The sequence below is a fragment of the Amblyraja radiata genome, chromosome 2 (assembly GCF_010909765.2).
Source record: "Amblyraja radiata isolate CabotCenter1 chromosome 2, sAmbRad1.1.pri, whole genome shotgun sequence".
NCBI lineage: Eukaryota > Metazoa > Chordata > Chondrichthyes > Rajiformes > Rajidae > Amblyraja > Amblyraja radiata.
In genome coordinates, this window is record NC_045957.1 from 90,262,551 (window position 1) to 90,284,130 (window position 21,580).

Genomic DNA, 21,580 nt, shown 5'->3' on the forward strand with positions numbered 1-21,580 from the left:
AACCTCCGGGAACCGCACGGAAACCTTGGGTGGGCCGCAAAGTCTCCAGAGGTTTCCGTTCAGATTTCCTAAGTGGGACAGGGGCATTAGAACAGGATGCGAAATAACATTTGCTATAATACGCAAAATCAAATGTCCCAAAACACACTGATATTAGAAGATAAGGCAAAATAATAATCAATCTTTCCTAAAATATGACAGTGTCACTGATATAAGGAAGCATCCCATATTGTACCCAAATGGTTGAGGTAACTTGTTTGAGAATATATGTCACACATTGCTGCCTAGACAATGGAGTTTACTGCAATGATATTACTGACGATAATTGACGTAAGTAAATCCATCTTGTGCACACCACAGCAATGAAAGTAAAAATCCAATTAACTTGGAACGAATATGATTACTCAGAAGGGGACTATACGTGCACATGGTTCAGATTCATTTGGAGAGACAATTTCTATCATTCAATGAGTGTCAAATCGTTCATTCTCAATTGGATGTCTGAATTTAATATGGATCAATCTGCCTTGTTGAAATTTATCTGTATCTTTTTCTTATGGATTTTGTACAATAATGTTACATCAGAAATCGATCCCAAGAACAGGATAGTGATTACTAGTAAAGCACATTGAAATTGCTGCCCATCTGCTAAATACATTAACGTCTGTTGTAAATAGTCCTTTAGCAATACATAATAAATGCACAAAGAACGTTAATTTATGCAGAACACAATTAGCTATTGAATTCATAATTGTTCAAATAGCAACAGATGTCTCAACCCCATCTTTCCTAACATTCATACTATATAAAAAATGGTATAAAGTGTGGTATACGATATTCCTAGGAAGGAGATAATATACGATATTCCTAAAAGGAAGTAGATCTTTCTACCTCTGCAACCTACCCCAATGCCATCCATATTTCAGTTCATGTGCAACAGAATATCTTTCCGTATCTTTGACCAACCAGACTTGTCCATTCAAATGTCTTCCTGACCAGCCTCCCTTATTCTACCTTTCATAAATTTGAAGTCACATAAATAGCTGTGGCCTGTGTCCTAATGAATATCAAAAACCCTTTCACTTATCTCCACCCAACTTGTTGATCTTTGTTGCTTCCTAAGTATTAATTCAATGTAAACCTTTGTCCAAATTCACCAAGATCTCACCAATCTTCACCTCTCCAACCTTCCAAGCCTCAGAGATATCAGTACATGTCCAATTCTTATAGAGTGACAGAGTGGTGCATTTAGTGGATATGCTGCCTCACAACATCAAGTCAATCCAAATCTGCAATGCTGTATGTGCAGAGTTTGCACTTTTCCCTGTATCTGCATTTGTTTCCTTCAGATGCTAGTTTCCTCCACATTCCCAATCAGTTAATGTGTCCCCAGTATGCAGGTGAATAGAAGAATTGGAGTAATTAACAGGAATGTGGGGCAAATATATTCCATGGAAAATTAGTGGTGAAATCGGATTGGTCGATTAGCAAGCATGAGCCAAATGGTTCCCTTCCAAGTTGTAAATCGATATGGAAAATATTCAAGCATAATTTACATTACTTTATCATTAGCAGCCACATGGTTTCAAGCTCTAGAATTCCCATCCATAACGCTCACCCCCCACCACCACCATTCTATTTGCCTCTTTAGATCTGATCATTTAGGAAACTTCTTAAAAACGATATATTTTGCTAAGATCGCAGCATAGTCATCGTCATTAAACTACACATCTTAACCATATAACATATAAACATATACCAATTACAGCACGGAAACAGGCCATCTCAGCCCTTCTAGTCCGTGCCGAACACGTATTCTCCCCTAGTCCCATCTACCTGCACTCAGACCATAACCCTCCTTTCCTTTCCCGTCCATATAACTATCCAATTTATTTTTAAATGATAAAATCGAACCAGCCTCCACCACCTTCACTGGAAGCTCATTCCACACAGCTACCACTCTCTGAGTAAAGAAGTTCCCCCTCATGTTACCCCTAAACTTCTGTCCCTTCATTCTCAAGTCATGTCCTCTTGTTTGAAACTTCCCTACTCTCAGTGGGAAAAGCTTATCCACGTCAACTCTGTCTATCCCTCTCATCATTTTAAAGACCTCTATCAAGTCCCCCCTTAACCTTCTGCGCTCCAAAGGATAAAGCCCTAACTTGTTCAACCTTTCTCTGTAACTTAGTTGCTGAAATCCAGGCAACATTCTAGTAAATCTCCTCTGTACTCTCTCTATTTTGTTGACATCCTTCCTATAATTAGGCGACCAATATTGTACACCATATTCCAGAATTGGCCTCACCAATCCCTTGTACAATTTTAACATTACATCCCAACTTCTATACTCAATGCTCTGATTTATAAAGGCCAGCACACCAAAAGCTTTCTTTACCACCCTATCGACATGAGATTCCACCTTCAGGGAACAGTGCAGTTATTCCCAGATCCCTCTGTTCAACTGCATTCTTCAATTCCCAACCATTTATCATGTACGTCCTATTTTGATTTGTCCTGCCAAGATGTAGCACCTCACACTTATCAGCATTAAACTCCATCTGCCATCTTTCATCCCACTCTTCCAACTGGCATAAATCTCTCTGTAGACTTTGAAAATCTACTTCATTATCCACAACCCCACCTATCTCAGTATCATCTGCATACTTACTAATCCAATTTACCACACCATCATCCAGATCATTGATGTACATGACAAACAACATTGGACCCAACACAGATCCCTGTGGCACCCCACTAGTCACTGGCCTCCAACCTGACAAACAGCCACCCACCATTACTCTCTGGCATCTCCCATTCAGCCACTGTTGAATCCATCTTGCTACTCCACCATTAATACCCAACAATTGAACCTTCTTAACCAACCTTCCATGAGGAACATTGTCAAAGGCCTTACTGAAGTCCATATATACAACATCCATGGCTTTACCCTCATCAATTTCCCGAGTAACCTCTTCAAAAAATTCAAGAAGATTAGTCAAACATGGCCTTCCAGGCACAAATCCATGTTGACTGTTCCTAATCAGACCCTGTTTATCCAGATGCTTATATATATTATCTCTAAGTATCCTTTCCATTAATTTGCCCACCACTGACGTCAAACTAACAGATCTATAATTGCTAGGTTTACTCTTAGAACCCTTTTTAAACAATGGAACAACATGCGCAGTACGCCAATCCTCCGGCACTATTCCCGTTTCTAATGACATTTGAAATATTTCTGCCATAGCCCCTGCTATTTCTACACTAACTTCCCTCAATGTCCTACGGGATATCCTGTCCGGACCTGGAGACTTATCCACTTTTATATTTCTCAAAAGTGTCAGTACTTTCTTTTCTTTGAATCTCATAGTTTCCATAGCTACTCTACTTGTTTCCCTTACCTCACATAATTCAATATCCTTCTCCTTGGTGAATACCGAAGAAAATAAATTGTTCAATATCTCCCCCATCTCTTTTGGCTCTGCAGATAGCTGTCCACTCTGACTCTCTAATGGACCAATTTTATCCCTCGTTATCCTTTTGCTATTAATATAGCTGTAGAAACCCTTTGGATTTACTTTCACCTTACTTGCCAAAGCAACCTCATATCTTCTTTTAGCTTTTCTAATTTCTTTCTTAAGATTCTTTTTACATTCTTTATACTATTGTAGATCTCTCTCTTTTTCCGAACCGTGTCCAATTTCCCTTGAAAACCATGGCTCTTTCCAATTTTTACTATTTCCTTTCAACCGAACAGGGACATAAAGATTCTGTACTCTTAAAATGTCACCTTTAAATGTCCTCCATTTCGCTTCCACATCTTTCCCATAAAACAAAATGTCCCAATTCACTCCTTTTAAATCCTTTCGCATCTCCTCAAAGTTAGCCTTTCTCCAATCAAAAATCTCAACCCTAGGTCCAGTTCTGACCCTCTCCATAATTATATTGAAACTAATGGTATTGTGATCACTGGACCCGAACTGTTCCCCAACGCATACCTCTGCCACCTGACCTGTCTCATTTCCTAACAGGAGGTCCAGCACCGCCCCTTCTCTAGTAGGCACCTCTATGTATTGCTGCAAAAAATTATCCTGCACACATTTTACAAACTCCAAACCATCCAGCCCATTTACAGAATGTGTTTCCCAGTCTATGTGTGGAAAATTGAAATCTCCCACAATCACTACCTTGTGCTTACTACTAATATCTGCGATCTCCTTACATATTTGCTCTTCCAATTCTCGCTCCCCATTTGGCGGTCTACAATACACCCCTATAAGTGTTGCCACCCCTTTCCCATTTCTCAGTTCCACCCAAATAGCCTCCCTAGACGAGCCCTCTAATCTATCCTGCCAAAGCACTGCTGTAGTATCTTCCCTGACAAGCAATGCAACACCTCCACCTCTTGCCCCTCCAATTCTATCACACCTGAAGCAACGAAATCCTGGAATATTTAGTTTCCAATCACAGCCCTCCTGCAACCATGTTTCACTGATCGCCACAACATCATACTTCCAGGTGTCAATCCAGGCTCTAAGTTCATCCACCTTTCTTACAATGCTCCTAGCATTAAAATATACACATTTAAGAAACCCACCCTCTCTTATTCTCTGTTTATTGTCTTTTTCTTCTTTCTCCCCTACATTTTGGGTCAGAGTGCTACACCTTCTCTGCCTCCTGCCTCACACACTGACTGCTAGCTTTCCCTATTTGAGTCCCTCCGCCCAACCGTTCTGGTTTAAAGCTTGTAAGCAGGTCCATTGCCCTCTTCATGACTTCTTCAAAAAAATCTACCAGTCTGTCCCAATAATTGTTTATGTGTCTCGTTGTCGTACATTGTTTGACAGCACTTCTCTGAACCCTCAGGGACATCTTGCTATGTTAAAATACGACTTGTTCTTGTTGCAGTTCCATATTAAACCAAAACATCATGGCTGTCGAAATGAATGTGCAGATGAGAGATTTGAAACAAATTTATTAAACTCATCTGTTAGAAGCCTATATAATTGTTGTAGCCTTGTGTAATTTTAATAGGTTCTATTCACTGAAAAGGTGTGCTTCAGTAATAAATATATATTTTTAATTTCTTATCACAGGAATATTAAAATGATGTTTAACAGCTTCTAGCTTCCTCGTCATCATAGCCCTGGCAGGAATTTCACATTGAATGAGTCTTATGCCACAATACACAATTTCAAATATATAAAATGTTCATTTTTATTTAGAATGGCAGCTCCCTCATGCACTCTAATCTCCTCTGCTTTATAAATGTACAGCATGGTGTTCCATGGTAACTTTGGACTTTGGACTGCAAGATATTTAAAGCATTACATGTATCATTCACATGTAATCGATCATAACACAACTGTATATGAATAATTAGTTGCAACATCTGAGTGAAAGATTCAAACATACCTGACATTGTCGTGTCTTTGGATGTATATTTTATGAAATATCCTTTCTGGAGGTTTTAGGAAATCTTCCTTCATTTCCATTGCTACATTTCTGGGCAACAGGCTCATTAGAAGTCGTTCCTGTGGGGATATTTACAGATGAAATGTAAATAAATAATTCATGTATTTGTGTGTTTTATAGGAAGTTATTAGATGTTTAAGAAATTACTGAAACTATTTATATATCTATTTGGTTAACTTAACTTATGCATTTCTGTTCTCTAAAAATAATCAAAGTAACTTTATTCATTCAGACCCTAAGATATTGCAAACACTGTCAGATTCCAGAGCAGCCTGCAAAATGACAATTTTAAAATAACATTCAGCAGGTCAAACCCACATATGGTAAGGAATTAGCATTTAGATTAGATTAGATTAGATTATTTAATGACCACACAGTCAAACTGGTGGAATTCAGGTTCAGTACAGGATGTTACAAGGTAGGCTGATTCCCGTCAAACATAACATAAAACACAACATCATACAATATACAGTACATGCATGGGGAGGATATGTGCTGTTATCATAGTGTGTTCAGAATTCGGATTGCGTGTGGGTAAAAACTGTTTTTAAATCGAGATGTCTTGGCGGGCAGTGAGCTGTAGCGCCTTCCTGATGGCAGCAGGTGGAAGATGTGGTGAGCTGGGTGGGAGGGATCAGAGATTCCACAAGTGCTGCCTGACCTGCTGGACATGTCTGGTATTATTTTAGGGGGGGGGGGTTCAGCATCTGCAAGGGTTTTGTGCTTTTAAAGTATAGACAAGGTGAATTGTTACATTTAGAAAAGCAAACTTGTACACAGCAAATATCAATTGAAACTCATATGTGTATGCTAGAAACTGCTATGCTTTACCTATATTCCCAGCACCTCCAAAAAATACGGAAACTTTAACCCTGCCTGCTAATCTAATTTCCATTAAACAAATTATGGTATACATGCAATATAAAGTTGATTTGCAATAATTTATTAAAGTGAGTTAATTATTTATGCAAACCATCAAATAGTTAATGCATTAATACGAAGATTTAGTTTAGTTTAGTTATTGTAATGTGTACAGTGAAAAGCTTTTTGTTGCGTGCTATCCAGTCAGCAAAAAGACTATATATGATTACAATCAAGCAGTCCACAATGTGCAGATACAGATTAAAGGGAATAATGTTAATTGCAAGATAAAGTCCAGTAAAGTCCAACTAAAGAAGTCTGATGCTCTCCAATGAGGTAGATGGTAGCACAGGACCACTCTCCAGTTGAAGATAGGATGGTTCAGTTGCCTGATAACAGCTTGGAAGAAACTGTCCCTAAAACTGGTGGTATATGCATTTTCACACTTCTGTACCTCTTGCCTGATGGGAGAGAGGAGAAGAGGGAGTGAGACTCATCCTTGATTATGCTGGTGGCCTTGGATAAGTACTGGTACCTGGGAATAATGGATGCAGAGAAAGGGAACAGCAAAGCCATGGGAGAATTTGAAATCACAGATAAGCATGTTATACTGTAATTGAGAATATAGGTGCCCAGTGCTCTTCTGTACCTCATGCCTGATGGGAGAGGGGAGAAGAGGGAGAAGAGGTGAGACTCGTGTATTGACTATGCTGGTGGCCTTGCCGAAGCAGCGTGAAATATAAATGGTGTCAGTGGAAGGGAGGTTGGTCTGTGTGATGGTCTGGGCTGTGTCAAGAATTAATGCACATCTTAATATATTTTGTATAATGATTCTGAGGAAAATGCCAGATGAAATGCTAATAATGCAGAGAAGCATGTTCCTTTATATGTTGAACAATACCAATTTGAAGTATAGTGCTATCATTTACGTTTAATTATCCTGTGAAGAATTACTCTACTAAAGCTACTTGACTGGGATTTCATTGAAAGAAATACACTCCCACAACCAGCAAGCAGACTCACTCTAAAAAACATCTGTCTTTGAAATCACTTGAGTTATTCAATTTATCATTACACACAAAACCAAGTGAAATGTTCTTAGAAACCTGCGTCCGAGTGGGTCGTATCGGAAGAAACGTTAAGAAATTGAAGGGCTGAACAGATATGTTCCGTAAACCTTTATTGCTGACTGGAATTAGCAGAAAATCTTCACCCTTATCAAGCATTAGAGTCATAAAGCCATACAGCTTGGAAACAGATCCTTCACCCAACTCGGTCATGTCGCCATGATGCACAACTCCACCAGCTCCATTTGTCCGTCCCTGGCTGACCCATATCCTTCTAAGCATTTTCTATCCATGCATCAATCCAAATGTCTTGTAAATGTTGTTAATGTACCAGCCTCACTTACTTCTGCTTGCAACTAGTTCCATTAATGTACCACACTCCATGTGAAAAATGTGCCCCCTCAGGTTCGAATTAAATCTTTCCCTTTATAAGGTCACCCCCTCGGTCTCCTGCACTTCACAGAAAAAAAGTCCCAGCGTGCCATGCCTGTTCCTATAGCTCAATCATTCTTGTCCTGGCAACATCCTCGTAAATTGTTTCTACACTCTTTCTAGCTTAATGGCATCTTGCTATAATAGGTTGACCAAAACGGAAGACAATACTCCAATGGTGGCCTCACCAACGTCTTGTACAACTGGATAGCACAATTCTATAAATTGTCCCTAGTGTGTAGAATGGAACTGCTGTACAGATGATTGTTGGTCGGCATGGACTTGGTGGGCTGAAGAGCCTGTTTCCACGCTGTATCTCTGGACTAAAACTAAACTGTAACAACATCCAAACTTCTGGACTCAATCCCCTTAGTGATGAAGGCCAACATGCCAAAATACTTCATCACCACCCTGTTCAGCTGTGACACTACTTTCAAAGAACTATATACTTGTATTCCTAGAACGTTCTGCCCTACAACACTCCCCAGGTCCCTTGGCCCACATATCCAGCTAAACAAGATCGATAACCTCCTTCACTGTCTACAATTGCCCCATATATTATTGTCATCTGCAATCTTAGTAACCTTGTATGTTCTCATCCAAATTGTTCACATAGGGGACAACAATGGGCCCAGGACCAAACCCTGAGACATGCCACTAGCCACGGGCTCCAGTTCGAAAAACAACCTTCCAACAATTATCCTCGGATTCCTACCATCAAGCCAATTATGGGTTTAATAAGCCAGTTCTCATTAGTAACTGGACTGCACAAAAATATTCTTTACATTGAGAAAGCATTAAAGGGATGCTAATTGATGCAGGATAAAACCTGAATGCAACAAATTATATTTTCAATTGCTTTTTATGTCACTTTCAAAGAAAATTTCTGAATTTGGGGAAAAATACCACATCATTTTTTTGGTTTGGAGTTCAACACTTTCCTTACATTTGAAATCCAAGTGCCCAAGTGTAATTAATAATGCCCAAATGTTTAAAGTAAACTTTAAGTGACAAAGTTTTGGGCCCCATCTATGATGAAGGATGTGCTGGTGTTGGAGAGGATCCAGAGGAGGTTTACAAGAATGGTCCCAGGAATGATTGGATTAACATATGATGAGCTTTTGATGTCACTGGGCCTGTACTCACTGGAATTTAGAAGGATGAGTGGGACCGAACAGTGAAAGGACTGGGTAGCGTGGATGTTTCCACTAGTGGGAGAGTCTAGGACCAGAGGCCATAGCCTCAGAATAAAAGGACGCACCTTTAGAAAAGAGATGAGGAGGAATTTCTTAAATCAGAGGGTGGTGAATCTGTGGAATTCATTGCCACAGAAGGCTGTGGAGGCCAAGTCAAAGGATATGTTTTAAATGGAGAGTGATAGATTCTTAATTAATACGGGTGTCAGGGGTTACGGAGAGAAGGCAAGAGAATTTGGTTGAGAGGAAATGATGGTTCAGCCATGTTTGAATAATGGAGTAGAGTTGATGGGTCGGATGGCCTAATTCTGCCCCATGAACTTATGGCACAGGGATGGGTTGTCCAACCCTGAAGAACAGAACCATCATGAATGAGTATATGTTTTCAGGAGTTAGCACAGTGAGGGAAAACAGTAGCAACAGAGCTGCAAAAATAAAAAGGAGTGATTGAAAGATTGGAAACAGTCCCTTCAGTCCACCAAGTCCAAGCTCACCATGTTTCATCATGAACGTATGAAGGTCATGTGTGTGGATATATGTGTTTAGCATGGCCTTCAATTAAATAATCAAACTGCAGAATCTTGTACATGCTCCATTTCCCTTATTGTCCTACTTAATGTAATTTGGATTTTTTTTTAAAAGGAAGCCATTTTATTCATATGAATACTTTCATGTACTGTACATAATTTGAGATCATTTTATGTGCTGACTGCAGCAATTATCCAAATTAGCATACCTCAAATGATGTAAGAAAGAACTGCAGATGCTGGTTTAAATCGGAGGCAGACACAAAATGCTGGAGTAACTCAGCGGAGTTTCTCACAGGCAGCATCTCTGGAGAGAATGAATGGGTGCCATTTCGTGTCTAGACTGAAAGAGCACCTCAAATGATATTGCACTACATCTTACCAAATTTATATTTATTAGTGACACTGTTCTAATGAGTAAAGCTTGTACTTAAATGGCCTAAGATTAACTATAGATTATGGTGCCAAAGTGATTACTTGCTTGGCTCATTTTTATTTGTACACAGCACATTATATACTACCACTTGAATATACCACTTTGCACCAATTAAACCATTCCCTTGAAAGGGCAAGTTCTGGAAAAATTAAATGTTCATGGTTATTTCATGACTTATTTCATGGTTTTAGACATGAAAGCATTTTATCAATGTCAATCTGAAGACTTTGCTTTACTTGCAAATGTGTTCATTTTCAGAAAAGTAACATTATAACTTAAAGGCAAGTACAATTGTTTTATGATACTCCCTTTCAAGATAGACAGTCATAACAACTGACAACTCGGGAGACAGCTATCTGGTTTTAAATGTCTCTGTTGACACCACATCTGAAGCAAATTAAATAAATTCCATGGGTCTATCTGCTTCAAAATATTAATCTAATCGCATTTAATGGAGCGATCTCTCCCTGGTAGAATTGACAGCTCTTGGTTTAAAGAAATGTATTCTAATCACACTCCTCCTCCCTTTATATCATCAACTTTATTGGCAAACCTGTATCACTGTCTCGCTAAATGAATAATGTTCCCAGATCTGAGATCCCAGAAGTTAATAAATCAGTTTGAAATGCTGAACAGTTAACACATCTCATTTACACCTTCCATAGCATCATAAAAAGAAGCAATATTGCATCTCTTCTAAACCCAGAATAAAAGTGTCAATTATTAAATAAGAGAACATTATGGAAACTTGACCAGATAGAATATGTGGGCAAGACTTAGATATTAGTTAACTGTGCAGAAATCAGATAAAACAATACTTGGGTTTGTAAACATTATTGGATATATGTTAAAACCCATATAAATATATGTATGTAATCCAGTGGCATAAAGACCAGAAAATTCAATGCTTTAATTCACACTCTCTCTCCATTGGGGCTTCCTATGAACTTTACTGCTCCAGAATCTTTTTCTTTATTACAGATTTTCAGCTCAGTTGATGCTTACATTTAATTTACCTCTAGATAACATTTAAATCTGTGCAGACATTTTCCCATTTTGTTATTTCTTGTCAAGAATTACATGTCTTGGCTATCCCCAAACACCCATGGGAAGAGGAAAATAAAAGAGACTCTCCGATATGTCTGTGAATAACAGGACATTGTGTGCATTAGATTTTCCACAGCGAGAGGTTTGGATTAAATTTAACTGGCGCAGTTAAAAAGATACATTTAACCAGCAATGGAGTAATGATTATTGCCAGGGTGTCAGCCATTTCCGAAGTGCAACTTTATTGATTCAATTCATCTGGTGGAATATTAAAGACATTATATATTCTTTCTCAATTCCACGCTATTTTATGACATTCATTTTTATCCATTTGTATGTTTTATCATCTTAATTTATATATTTCTGCTATATCTTGGCATTCCATATTTTTTAGATATATATCCATTAAACCTATTGCATGGTTGTAGTGTTCTTCATTTTGTTAAACCCCCCCCCCATCATGGTCATAGAGCTGTACAGCAAGCAAACATGCCCTTCGGCCCAACCTGTCCATGCCGACCAAGATGTCGCATCTAAGATAGTCTTATTTTCCCGCGTTTGGTCCATATCCTTCTAAACTTTGCCTATCTATTCTAAACCTTTCCTATCACGTATATCTAATCCACATCTTTTTTTCTGCATGATCTTCAGCTCCCCGTTTGAATGTATCTGGAACCGAACTTACTGACCTGTTTTTCATTTTCATCCTCTAGACGGAGGCGTTCCTCGATGCAGTTCCTCGCTTGCAGGAAGGTTTTCCTCTGGGCTCTCTCCGTCAGGATCCTGACAAACACCCCGGACATATTCACGCTGGCAAACAGAACAGCATTGGCCACAAGCTACCGAGGGGACACAAAACACTGAGTACAATCAATCCCTTTGCCTGGTTCTCGCTGTCACTGGTCGAGATATAGAAGCCAACAAGCACATTGCATTTGTAACAAACTGTTGTAGTAATGAGTATAAGTGCCTTTTTTTCTGATTTATATATGCCCGCCCAATATTATTACTGATGTGCAGGTGCGATGGGTTAACATGGTCTGTTAATAATGTTATAACAGGGCTCTTTCATCAAACTTGATCCTTCTATTTTCGTGAACACACACAGTGTGTTTCAACCAGACACCTGTAATATATCGAGTTTGAAGAAGGGTCCCAACCCAAAAGTATTGTGTGCAGCTTTGGTCTCCTAATTTGAGGAAGGACATCCTTGCCATTGAGTGAGTGTAGTGTAGGTTCACAAGGTTAATTCCCAGGATGGCGGGATTGTCATATGATGAAAGAATGGAATGAATGGGCTTGTATTCACTGGAAATTAAAAGATTGAGAGGGGATCTTATGGAAACATATAAAATTACTAAGAGATTTTAAAAACTAGATGCAGGAAACATGTCCCTGATGTTGGGTGAGTCCAGCACCAGGGGCCACAGTTTAAGAATAAGGGGTAGGCCATTTAGAAATGAAATGAAGAAAAACTTGCTGATTGACTGGTTGCATTCAAAAGAGAGTTAGATAGATCTCTTAGGGCTAGCAGAATGAAGGAATGTGGGGAGAAGGCAAGAACAGGATACTGATTGTGGATCAGTCATGATCATATTGAATGGCGGTGCTGGCTCGAAGGGCCGGATGGCCTACTCCTGCATCTATTTTCTATGTTTCCATGAAAGGTCACCTATTTATGTTCTCTAGGGATGCTGCTTGAACTCGCTGAGTTACTCCAGTAATTTGTGTCTTCTTTTGTAAAGCAACATCTGCAGTTCTTTGTTTCTACCCGTGTACCACCATCGAGGCTAACCTTGATCATCCCATCCATGCTGACTTGAACAATCTGCCCAACATGCACCTGAAGTCCCGCAAACCCTTCTGGTCTTCCGTTAAATCCCTGGAAGACTTTGACTCCAAGACTGAGTGGTGCAGAGCCTGGAAAGATGCCAACACCAACAACGGAGAGGTCATCACAGACCCCACAGTGAAACCACTGGGTTTTGACCTCCATCACAAGCAATGGCTAACCCTAAACAGAATCCGACCCTCCATGCAAGAACAGCCCATCACATGCATGTGGGGGATGACAGACAGCCTTGCTTGGACTGCGGACATCCACACCAGACCATCCCACACATCGTGAATGACTGCCCACTGAGGCTTTTCCCTGGTGGCATCAAAGCCATCCACCCAGTAACTGATGCTGTCCTGGCCAGGATGTCTACCCTTGATCTACAACTTTAGGCTGTGCACGCCAAACGCAAGACCTGAGTTGTTTCCTCTGGGGAATCCACACTGGTGACTTCGGTCCTTCTACTGTAGTCCAAGTATCCGGGACCTTTTGACCAAACTAGAACCATTTATCTTCCTTAGTCTGCGATATCTCGCAAAAACGTAGACACAAGAAACTGTAGATTTTGGAAGGGTCCCGACCCGAAACTTCGTCTATCTACGTCCTCCAGAGATTTTGCCTGGACCGCTGAGTTACCCCAGCATATTCTGTTTTGTTGTTGTTGTTGTTGTTGTTGTTGTTGTTGTTGTTAATCCCTCTTCGGAAACCACCCTGAGATATTCTTAAAGATAGACACACAATGCTGGAGTAATTTAGCGGGTCAGGTTGCATCGCTGAAAAAAAAGCATGACGTTTCAGATGAAGAAGGTCCCGACCCGAAACGTCGCCTGTCCTTTATCTCCAGAGATGCTGTCTGAACCGTTGAGCTACTCCAGCACTTTGGTTTAATCCAGCATCTGCAGTTCTTTGTTTCTACATTCTGAGATATTTTCAGTTTGGATCATGAACTCGAATTTGCGGGAACGCGCCCTGCAATGTTGCAGGATATCGATAAGAACCCGAAATAAGATTTTGCAAATCACTTTAACGTTGATTTGAGGGGGTGAGAGTTGGTCAGTGATTAGTAACTGGAACTGCACAAAATATGTCCGGATCGCGCAGAGGGCAAACAAATTCACAGGTTATAGGAGTTGAAATAGGCCATTCGGCACATCGAGTCTACTCCGCCATTCAATCATGGCTGATCTCTGCCACCTACTCCTATTTTCCTGCCTTTTTCCCCATAATCCTTGAAACCCGTTCTAATCCGTTCAAATCAAGAACTTGTCTATCTCTGCCCTAAAAATACCCACTGACTTGGCCTCCACAGCCCAATGTGGCAATGAGTTCCACAGACTAACTACTCTCTGACCAAATAAGTTCCCCCTCACCTCCTTTTTTAAAAGAGCGCCCTTTAAGTCTGAGGCTATGACCTCTGGTCCTAGACTCTTCCACCAGTGGAAACATCCTTTTCACATCCACTCTATCCATACCTTTCATTAAGCACATGCCTCGGGTTAACAAATAACCTAAATAGCTCGGCCTCTGAGCCCAGCCCATCGGAATTTGAGGGACATAAGTTTATTTGACACAGCATTTCATGGAAAACCTGTTATCTGCGGGCATGGTTCTAATTGTTTGGCATAAACGGGGCGTGGGTTTGACGGTGCTAAACGCGATCGCCTGTTGTGAAGAGTGGGCACGAACCAGAACAAAGACCAAGTATTTACAGCCAGTGGACAGTCATAGATAATGTGGTGGGGTGCATCTGGTAGAGGGGACGGGACGGAATAATATTGATATCTCTAATTCGGAGCGAGGAACTTGAATAACAAATGATAGTGTAAACAGAGATAGCGATCTTAAAGCATTGTGTTAAACTAAGCAACAACTCCAGAGCCTCCCACTGAAGAGGCAGGATGGATGCTAGGGTTAGTCGTACCCTGAGAGAACCCATTCGTTATAGGGCGAACAGCAGCGATCCTTCACCCCCCCCCCCCCCCCCCCCCCCCCACCACCACACACACACACACACACTCTCTCTCTCTCTCTCTCTCACTGACACCACCTCCCTAAACTAAACTTGCCAAAGTCTTTCGGAGGTGATAGAAAGTGCAAGAAGAATTCAGCAGGCCAGGCAGCATCTGGAGAGGGAAGTGGACAAACGGTTTGGGCCAGGACTCATCTTCAGACCGTCCCTCATCCGAAACGTCGCCTGTCCATGTCAACTCCCCAGATGCTATTTGACGCGTTGAATTTCTCCAGCACATTTTGCGTTTTACTCAAGCTCCCAACATATACAGTCTCTGATGCATCCAATTAATTGTGAAGTCCTACCGCGAAACAATAATACAGAAAAGAGCGGGTCCTGTGGGAAGGGGAAGAGCGAAGCCGGGACTCACCGTGCGCCAGAGCCGCTGCCTCCTGGAAGTGACCGAGGTGGCGGTGACTATGATGTGGGACACGGCCACCACCAGCCCGAAGACGATGGCCAGTAAGGTCCGCACTGGCATCAGCGAGTAGGCGACGAAAGTGACCAACATGAGCTGCCACATGCCGTGCTCGGGGGAGGTGGGTGGCTCCAAGCCGTAGGCTCCCAGGGAGAAGGGGCAGCAGAGGAATGAGAAGGTGAAGGCAAAGAGCAGAGTGAGCTTGACGATCTGCTGCAGCTGGGTGACCTGTAGATACTTCACGTTGGTCACGATGAAGAGCGACACGAAGATGATGCAGTGCACCGGGTGCGAGCCCTTGGAGATGGTGAGGCTGGGTCCGGACATTAACTCTACCATGGCCAGCGTGGCCGTCATGATGATGAGCACGGCCAGCGCTTTCAGGGTGGCCGTCTGCTCCAGCTTCAGGTTGTAATTCTGGAAGAGCAACTCCAGCTCCTTGCAATCGAACTCGTCCTCGCAGCCCGCGGGGTCCAGAGGTATCCCCGGGACACACGGACACTTCTTCCTCCTGGTCTTGACTTTACGAAGCGGTACTTCCTCCATAGCATTGCCATCCAAGTAAGAATTAAACGTAGGGGGAGCAACAAAAAAAGCCCCTTATACGCCCTCGGGGTTCCCTGCCGGGCGGTCTGGCAGCCCGCGGCTCTGCCCGACTTTTGAGAATGGATTCGGTGGTTTGTACTCACTCCCCCTCCCTACCCACCCACCCACCCACCAAGCCAGCCAGCCGGACCCCTACTCGTTACAGCGGCGGAAGCGAAATTTCCAAGAAAATGGGGGCAGAGAGCTGGGGCAGGACTGGGATGGGAGCAGGGCAGATGAGGCGCACCGAAGGAACAAACAAGTTGATGGCTGCAAGGGGCAGGTGGCAGAGGTCTTGTGCCCCGGCGAGGTAGACCGCTCTTCCCCCTGCTAATGCACACAGAAAGAGAGAGATGAGAGCAGAGAATGATCCCAGCCTAACCCAAGAGCCTTGTCACCCCAGACAGATTAATGACGCCTGCGCATCCCCCCTCCCCTCCCCACCTCAACCTCCCTCCACCTCAACTCACGCCTGGGCACCAAAGCAGCTCAGGAGGCGAACCCTGAGCTCCGTCTCCCAACAATCTGATGTGCAACTGATGTGAAAGAACAGCGGTTGCGGCCGGCCGGCACCCGGCGTGGACTTCTCACACCCTCACACACGAAAAGTGTGTGCGAATAAACAAAAACAAGGAATAAAACCAAAGCCCGGCTTGAAACTAAAAATATATTCCGCTTCGAACGAGCAGGCGCGGAGACATCCGTCCACATTCAAAGATTTCAACGCGTCTCCCCGCAGTGTAGACTGGCAGTAAATTCAATTAAAATGTAGCAAACCTCCGCCCGCTGGTCTTCTAACTACGTGATGCGTGTTTCAAACAAATCCTAAGTATAACTGCTCTGGCACTGGACGGTGCGCATTTCCCCTTTGTAGGTCATATCAATAGATGCGGCCGCGCTGAATTCTATCTTTAACTCAAAGCCGCAGGATGGAGCTGTCTTCTTTAACACTGTTGCTTCGCCGCCACAAGCCGGCCAAGTATTCGGGATGTCGACTGTGTCCATTTCTTTCCCCTCCTGCGCGCATTCAGTAAACATTCGCTTTCCATCTGAAAACCCAGTTTGAAGGGAAGGGATCTTTTCCAGATGATTTGCATGAATCGCTCTTCGTTGCTATTGGCCTGCATGACCGGCGGCAACTAAAAATAAACATCCCGTTGTTGTTTTTTTTTTTTTTTTGTCCCTCCTCTCGGTTAAACATCACAACTGCTCCCCATTACTAACGGAATTGCCCAGAGAGCATTCGGATGAAAACTACTTAATTGTATTGCATTTGGTAAATAATATCACAACAGTAGTCGCGCAACCTGATTTAGACAGCTCGTATTGCGGGGCACACCATTTGTAACGTGTTCGTACTACAAGGAGAAGGTTATTAAGTAAGACAAATAAACAGTGTGGGCAGTGGGATCTAGACTCGCGGGAGAGTCTGGTGTCTCCCGGGAAGGAGGTTATGGTTTGCAGGCAAAAGTGGAGAAAAGGAACGAGTGCGATTAGCGGTGCTCTTAATCTCTTTCCATGCCAAGGCTAATCTGGGACTGAGAGACAAATCCGGTGATGTGAAGGCACTGTCCGTCAATTGTTGGGTAAGCGCTACTAGCAGATGGTGTCTGTCAAATTAGTTTGGACGTTTTGTCAATCTATCAAAGGATATATTTAATGACAGTGCCGCATCTCGGCATAATATTAACATCCGAGCCTAATTGATTTCCGAGGTGTAAAGTCGTTATTTAAGACAGATAACAGGAGAGATGGCCAAGACTAAAAACAAGGTATGACACTGTCCAACTGCACGTCAGCCTAGCTCAAGGAAATACTCAGCAGCTTAACGTATATAACACCACCACTATTACTATAATGAACAGCGCGATTACGAGCATCGCTCGCAGAGGACTCCCCATCAATAAAGCCTTTCCGCTGAGGAAGACACGCTGCCTGTTCTGATCCGCAGTACATCGCAAAATGCTTCACAGTCAATGAAGCACGTTTGAAGTGTCAACGCTGTAGTAGAAAAAGTGGCAGGCAATTTGTGCACGGCGCGTTGCAGTAAACAGCAGTGTAACAATGACTATTTCACTTGTTTTAGAAATGTTGTTGGCGGGAACAATATGCGATTGGAATCATGTCTCCAGAATGGGAATCCAGAACCACACGTCTTGAACTAGAGTTCCACCATTATATTTTATAATATGAAATCTTGAAGCAGAGACGAAACCATGTTCTCCAGAGATAGACACAAAAAGCTGTCGTAACAGCGGGCCATGCAGCATCTCTGGATAAAATGTGTAGGTGATGTTTCGGGTCGGGAGCCTTCTTCCAACCATTGTGTTCATCGGCAGACGCTGTCTGACGCGCTGTTACTCCACCACTTTGTGTCTTATTACCCATCCACCACTTACCAGGCTTTGTCCCGCCCCCACCTCTCCTTTCCAGCTTTCTCCACCACTCCCCTCCCCCTCCCACGCCCATCAGTCTGAAAAAGAGTCCTGACCCAATACGTCTCATTACCATTCACTTCCCTGACGCTGCCTGACTCGCTGAGATTAATTTTAGTTTAGAGATACAGTTTGGGAACATGCCCTTCGGCCCACCGAGTTCACTCCGACCAACGGGTCCGCTCCGACCAGTTCCTCCAGCACATTATGTTTGGTGCACGGAACTTCAATTAAATGGAAGGCCAGTGAGGCAAAAACAAAAAGGTAACTTAAACTAGGATGTCCAATTGACGTATGTGGAACACATTGCGTTTTGAGTAGTGGCAGTGAATTATTGACCATCTCATTTTCTGCTATGCTCCATGCTACCTCCCGTGCAGACTAAGTATGATTATTATGTATTGGTTGCATGAAGATATTTTCTGCGTTTATCACCCTTTCAGGGCTGCAAGGCACAGACCCCTACGAATTGATGGATTGAAAAATACAGCATGGAAACAAGCCCTTTGGTCTACGGAGTTCACACGGAGCATTGATCACACAAACTTCTAGGTGGAACCATATTTCCTCACCTCTTCACTCATCCTTCCACCAATAAATATAATTTGGTGCAATATTTAGTAGATCCTTCGCAGATCACAAAATGCTGGAAGACCTCACTTGGTCAGGCAGCATCTTGGAGGGAATGGACAGGCAGTGATTTGGGCAAAATCCTTCTTCAGAGTTTAGACTGCTATGGAAGCACAAATGATTGACTGAATTGGTCAGTAGATATGACTGCCTAAACCTGAGTTGCATATACCAAGATAACATTGTCTCAAAGTTGATAAAGCAAAGAGAAAGTAAGGTGCTTGATTGGTATCTTATTGCATGGGATTTTCATCAGAATCCAGCGCAGGCTGTTGGAAGGAGAATCTCGGATTAGCTGGAAAGAGAGTAGGACAATCAGAACAAGGTTTATCTGCAGCATTAATGAAATGCAAATCGGTGCCAGTAAGCACTGAATTGCAACTGTTAGAAAAGCCATGGAGGTGGCTGTGTGGGAAGTGAAAAGATATCACGGTTACTGTGGAGTAGGAGGTGTTTCTCCAAATATGTGATGGAGTAGTGAAAGCATGACTGTACACCTGACCAAGGAAAGTTTGATGTTGAAGCTCAAAAGCAACATTTATGCCAACATGCATGCCTTTACTCATTTTACATTTCACACTTTCTGAATTGATGTGGGATAATGTTAACGCGATGTTAATGCACTAATGAAATATTTGTCTATGTTCTGTGTTGCTTTGCATAGCTTTACTCATATCAGTGGATATAAAAATAGGAGCTGTGAAGGTAGAAATCATGATAGTTCTTCGGATAAGGTGGTGGAGATTCAGGAAATTCACAGTTGCTCAGGGGGGCATGAAATACTGTTAGTATTTAAGGTTGCTGGTCTTTCATTTAGGTCTGGGGTCTGGATCAGCAACAGCTACAAATATGAGCCTCAAAATATGATTCAGACATGGTGAAGTTTCACTGATCGTTTGTTTAGATGCTAAATAGCAAAACCATGCAATGGGCAGAACTAACTGATTCCTCAACCAACCGATGAGGACCAATCTTTTCAGTTCCATCATATTTTATCATGAATAATGATGGGCAATTAAATATCTAACAAGAGGCAGAACTCCAAGGATATCCCCATCTCAGTAATGATGGAGGCCAGGATTCAAGGTAAAAGAGCTGCCAGAAGAGGAAACTGAGGCAGGCACTATAACAACATTTTAAAGACATTTGGTCAGGTACATAGATAAGAAAGGTTTAGAGCGATATGGCCCAAAAGCAAGATACCATGCTGAATTACGTGCAATCCAGTTCAGCTAAAAACACTGAGGAGATGAAATATCTTGACCTCCTTCTGAGATTCATTCCGTTACAAAATCAATTTTCTACCAATTTGATTCACATCACATGATATCAATAAAGGACTTTTTCTTTTTCTTTTTTTTTTTAAAAACCTTTTTCTATGGAACTTATTATTATTTAAATTATGTGAAGCGCTTTGGGGTCAATGCAAATTGTCTTAAAATGCGCTATATAAATAAAGTTTACTTACTTACTTACTTTATCTTATAGACACGTATAAAATCAACGAGGGGAATAGATAGGGTGAATGCACAGAGGCTTTTACCCAGAGTAGGAGAAACAAGAACCAGAGATCATAGGTTTAAGATGAGAGGGGAAAGATTTAGTAGCAATCTGGGGGGGAAATAATGCAATTGGAAATGATCAGAATACTGAAATGTTCTTGTGCTTAACTATGTGCATTAAGGTATAAATTGTTCTTATGTGGTAATGCAGAGCAGATGATATATACTTGGTAACTTGTGTTACACTTCACCATTCCACTTACATTCAAGTGAATATGAGCTTATCTATTTAAAATGACAGAACAAATTTCACTAACCTTGTCGTTGCAGACAAAACATAGAATACTGGGCGTATCAATTTGCCTGCGGGGTGGGAGATTGCAACCTTCACGTGGTCCACCCTTTCAACTAATGCAATCAACCTGGCATGCACAAACAGAAGATCAAACAGAACAAGTTGTCTTACAACTCTAGGCTGTGAACGCCATACACAAGAAGAAGAAGAATTTGCCTGCATTTGGCCCATAGCCCTCTTAACCCTTCCCATCCACATTGCTGCCCAAACATCTTTTATAAGTCACATTTGTATCTTCTATATCTTCCTTTGGAAGCTCATTCCAGAAAAGGATTACACTGAGTGAAACAGTTGCCCATGAGGTCCTTCTTAAAAAATATCTTTCCTCTCAGCTTAAACCTCTAGTTTTATAATCCTCCTCACTGCAAAACAATGTCTGAGCATTCACTTTATACATGCCCCTCATGATCATGTACACCTCAATAAGATTACGCCTCAGTTTATACGTTCCAATGTAAAGCGTTGCAGCCTACTAACCTCTCAACTACAACTCAAGCCCGCAAGCAAGGGTAACATCCTGGTGAATTTCTTCTGCAGTCTTTCCAATTTAATGACAGCCTACCAGTAGCTCGATGACCAGAACTGCACACACTACTCTGTGTGGTCTGCAGACTTGCTGAGCTTTAATCACTTTAATAATCGTCATTATATTCTGCAAGTTTGTTAATGGAACTAAGCTGGGGAGTGTAGCCTTTCTTTTTCTTATAACAGCCTCCCACTAGGGCTAAATTTATACTGCAGTAATAATAGAAACATAGAAAATAGG

The 21,580-nt window shown here is 42.0% G+C and overlaps 1 protein-coding gene across 1 annotated transcript in view; it reads right to left on the bottom strand.

Moving 5' to 3' along the window:
- The window catches only part of adcy1 (adenylate cyclase 1), a 225,420-nt gene extending 209,425 nt beyond the window's left edge, over positions 1-15,995 (bottom strand). The window contains exons 1-3 of the mRNA XM_033050221.1: positions 15,260-15,995; positions 11,731-11,880; positions 5,416-5,534 (exon numbers count right to left, since the gene is read on the bottom strand). Of these exons, the coding sequence (XP_032906112.1) occupies positions 5,416-5,534; positions 11,731-11,880; positions 15,260-15,853 (863 nt within the window). The 5' untranslated portion in view covers positions 15,854-15,995. The remainder of the gene's footprint in view (positions 1-5,415; positions 5,535-11,730; positions 11,881-15,259) is intronic.
- Positions 15,996-21,580: the final 5,585 nt, after the last annotated feature.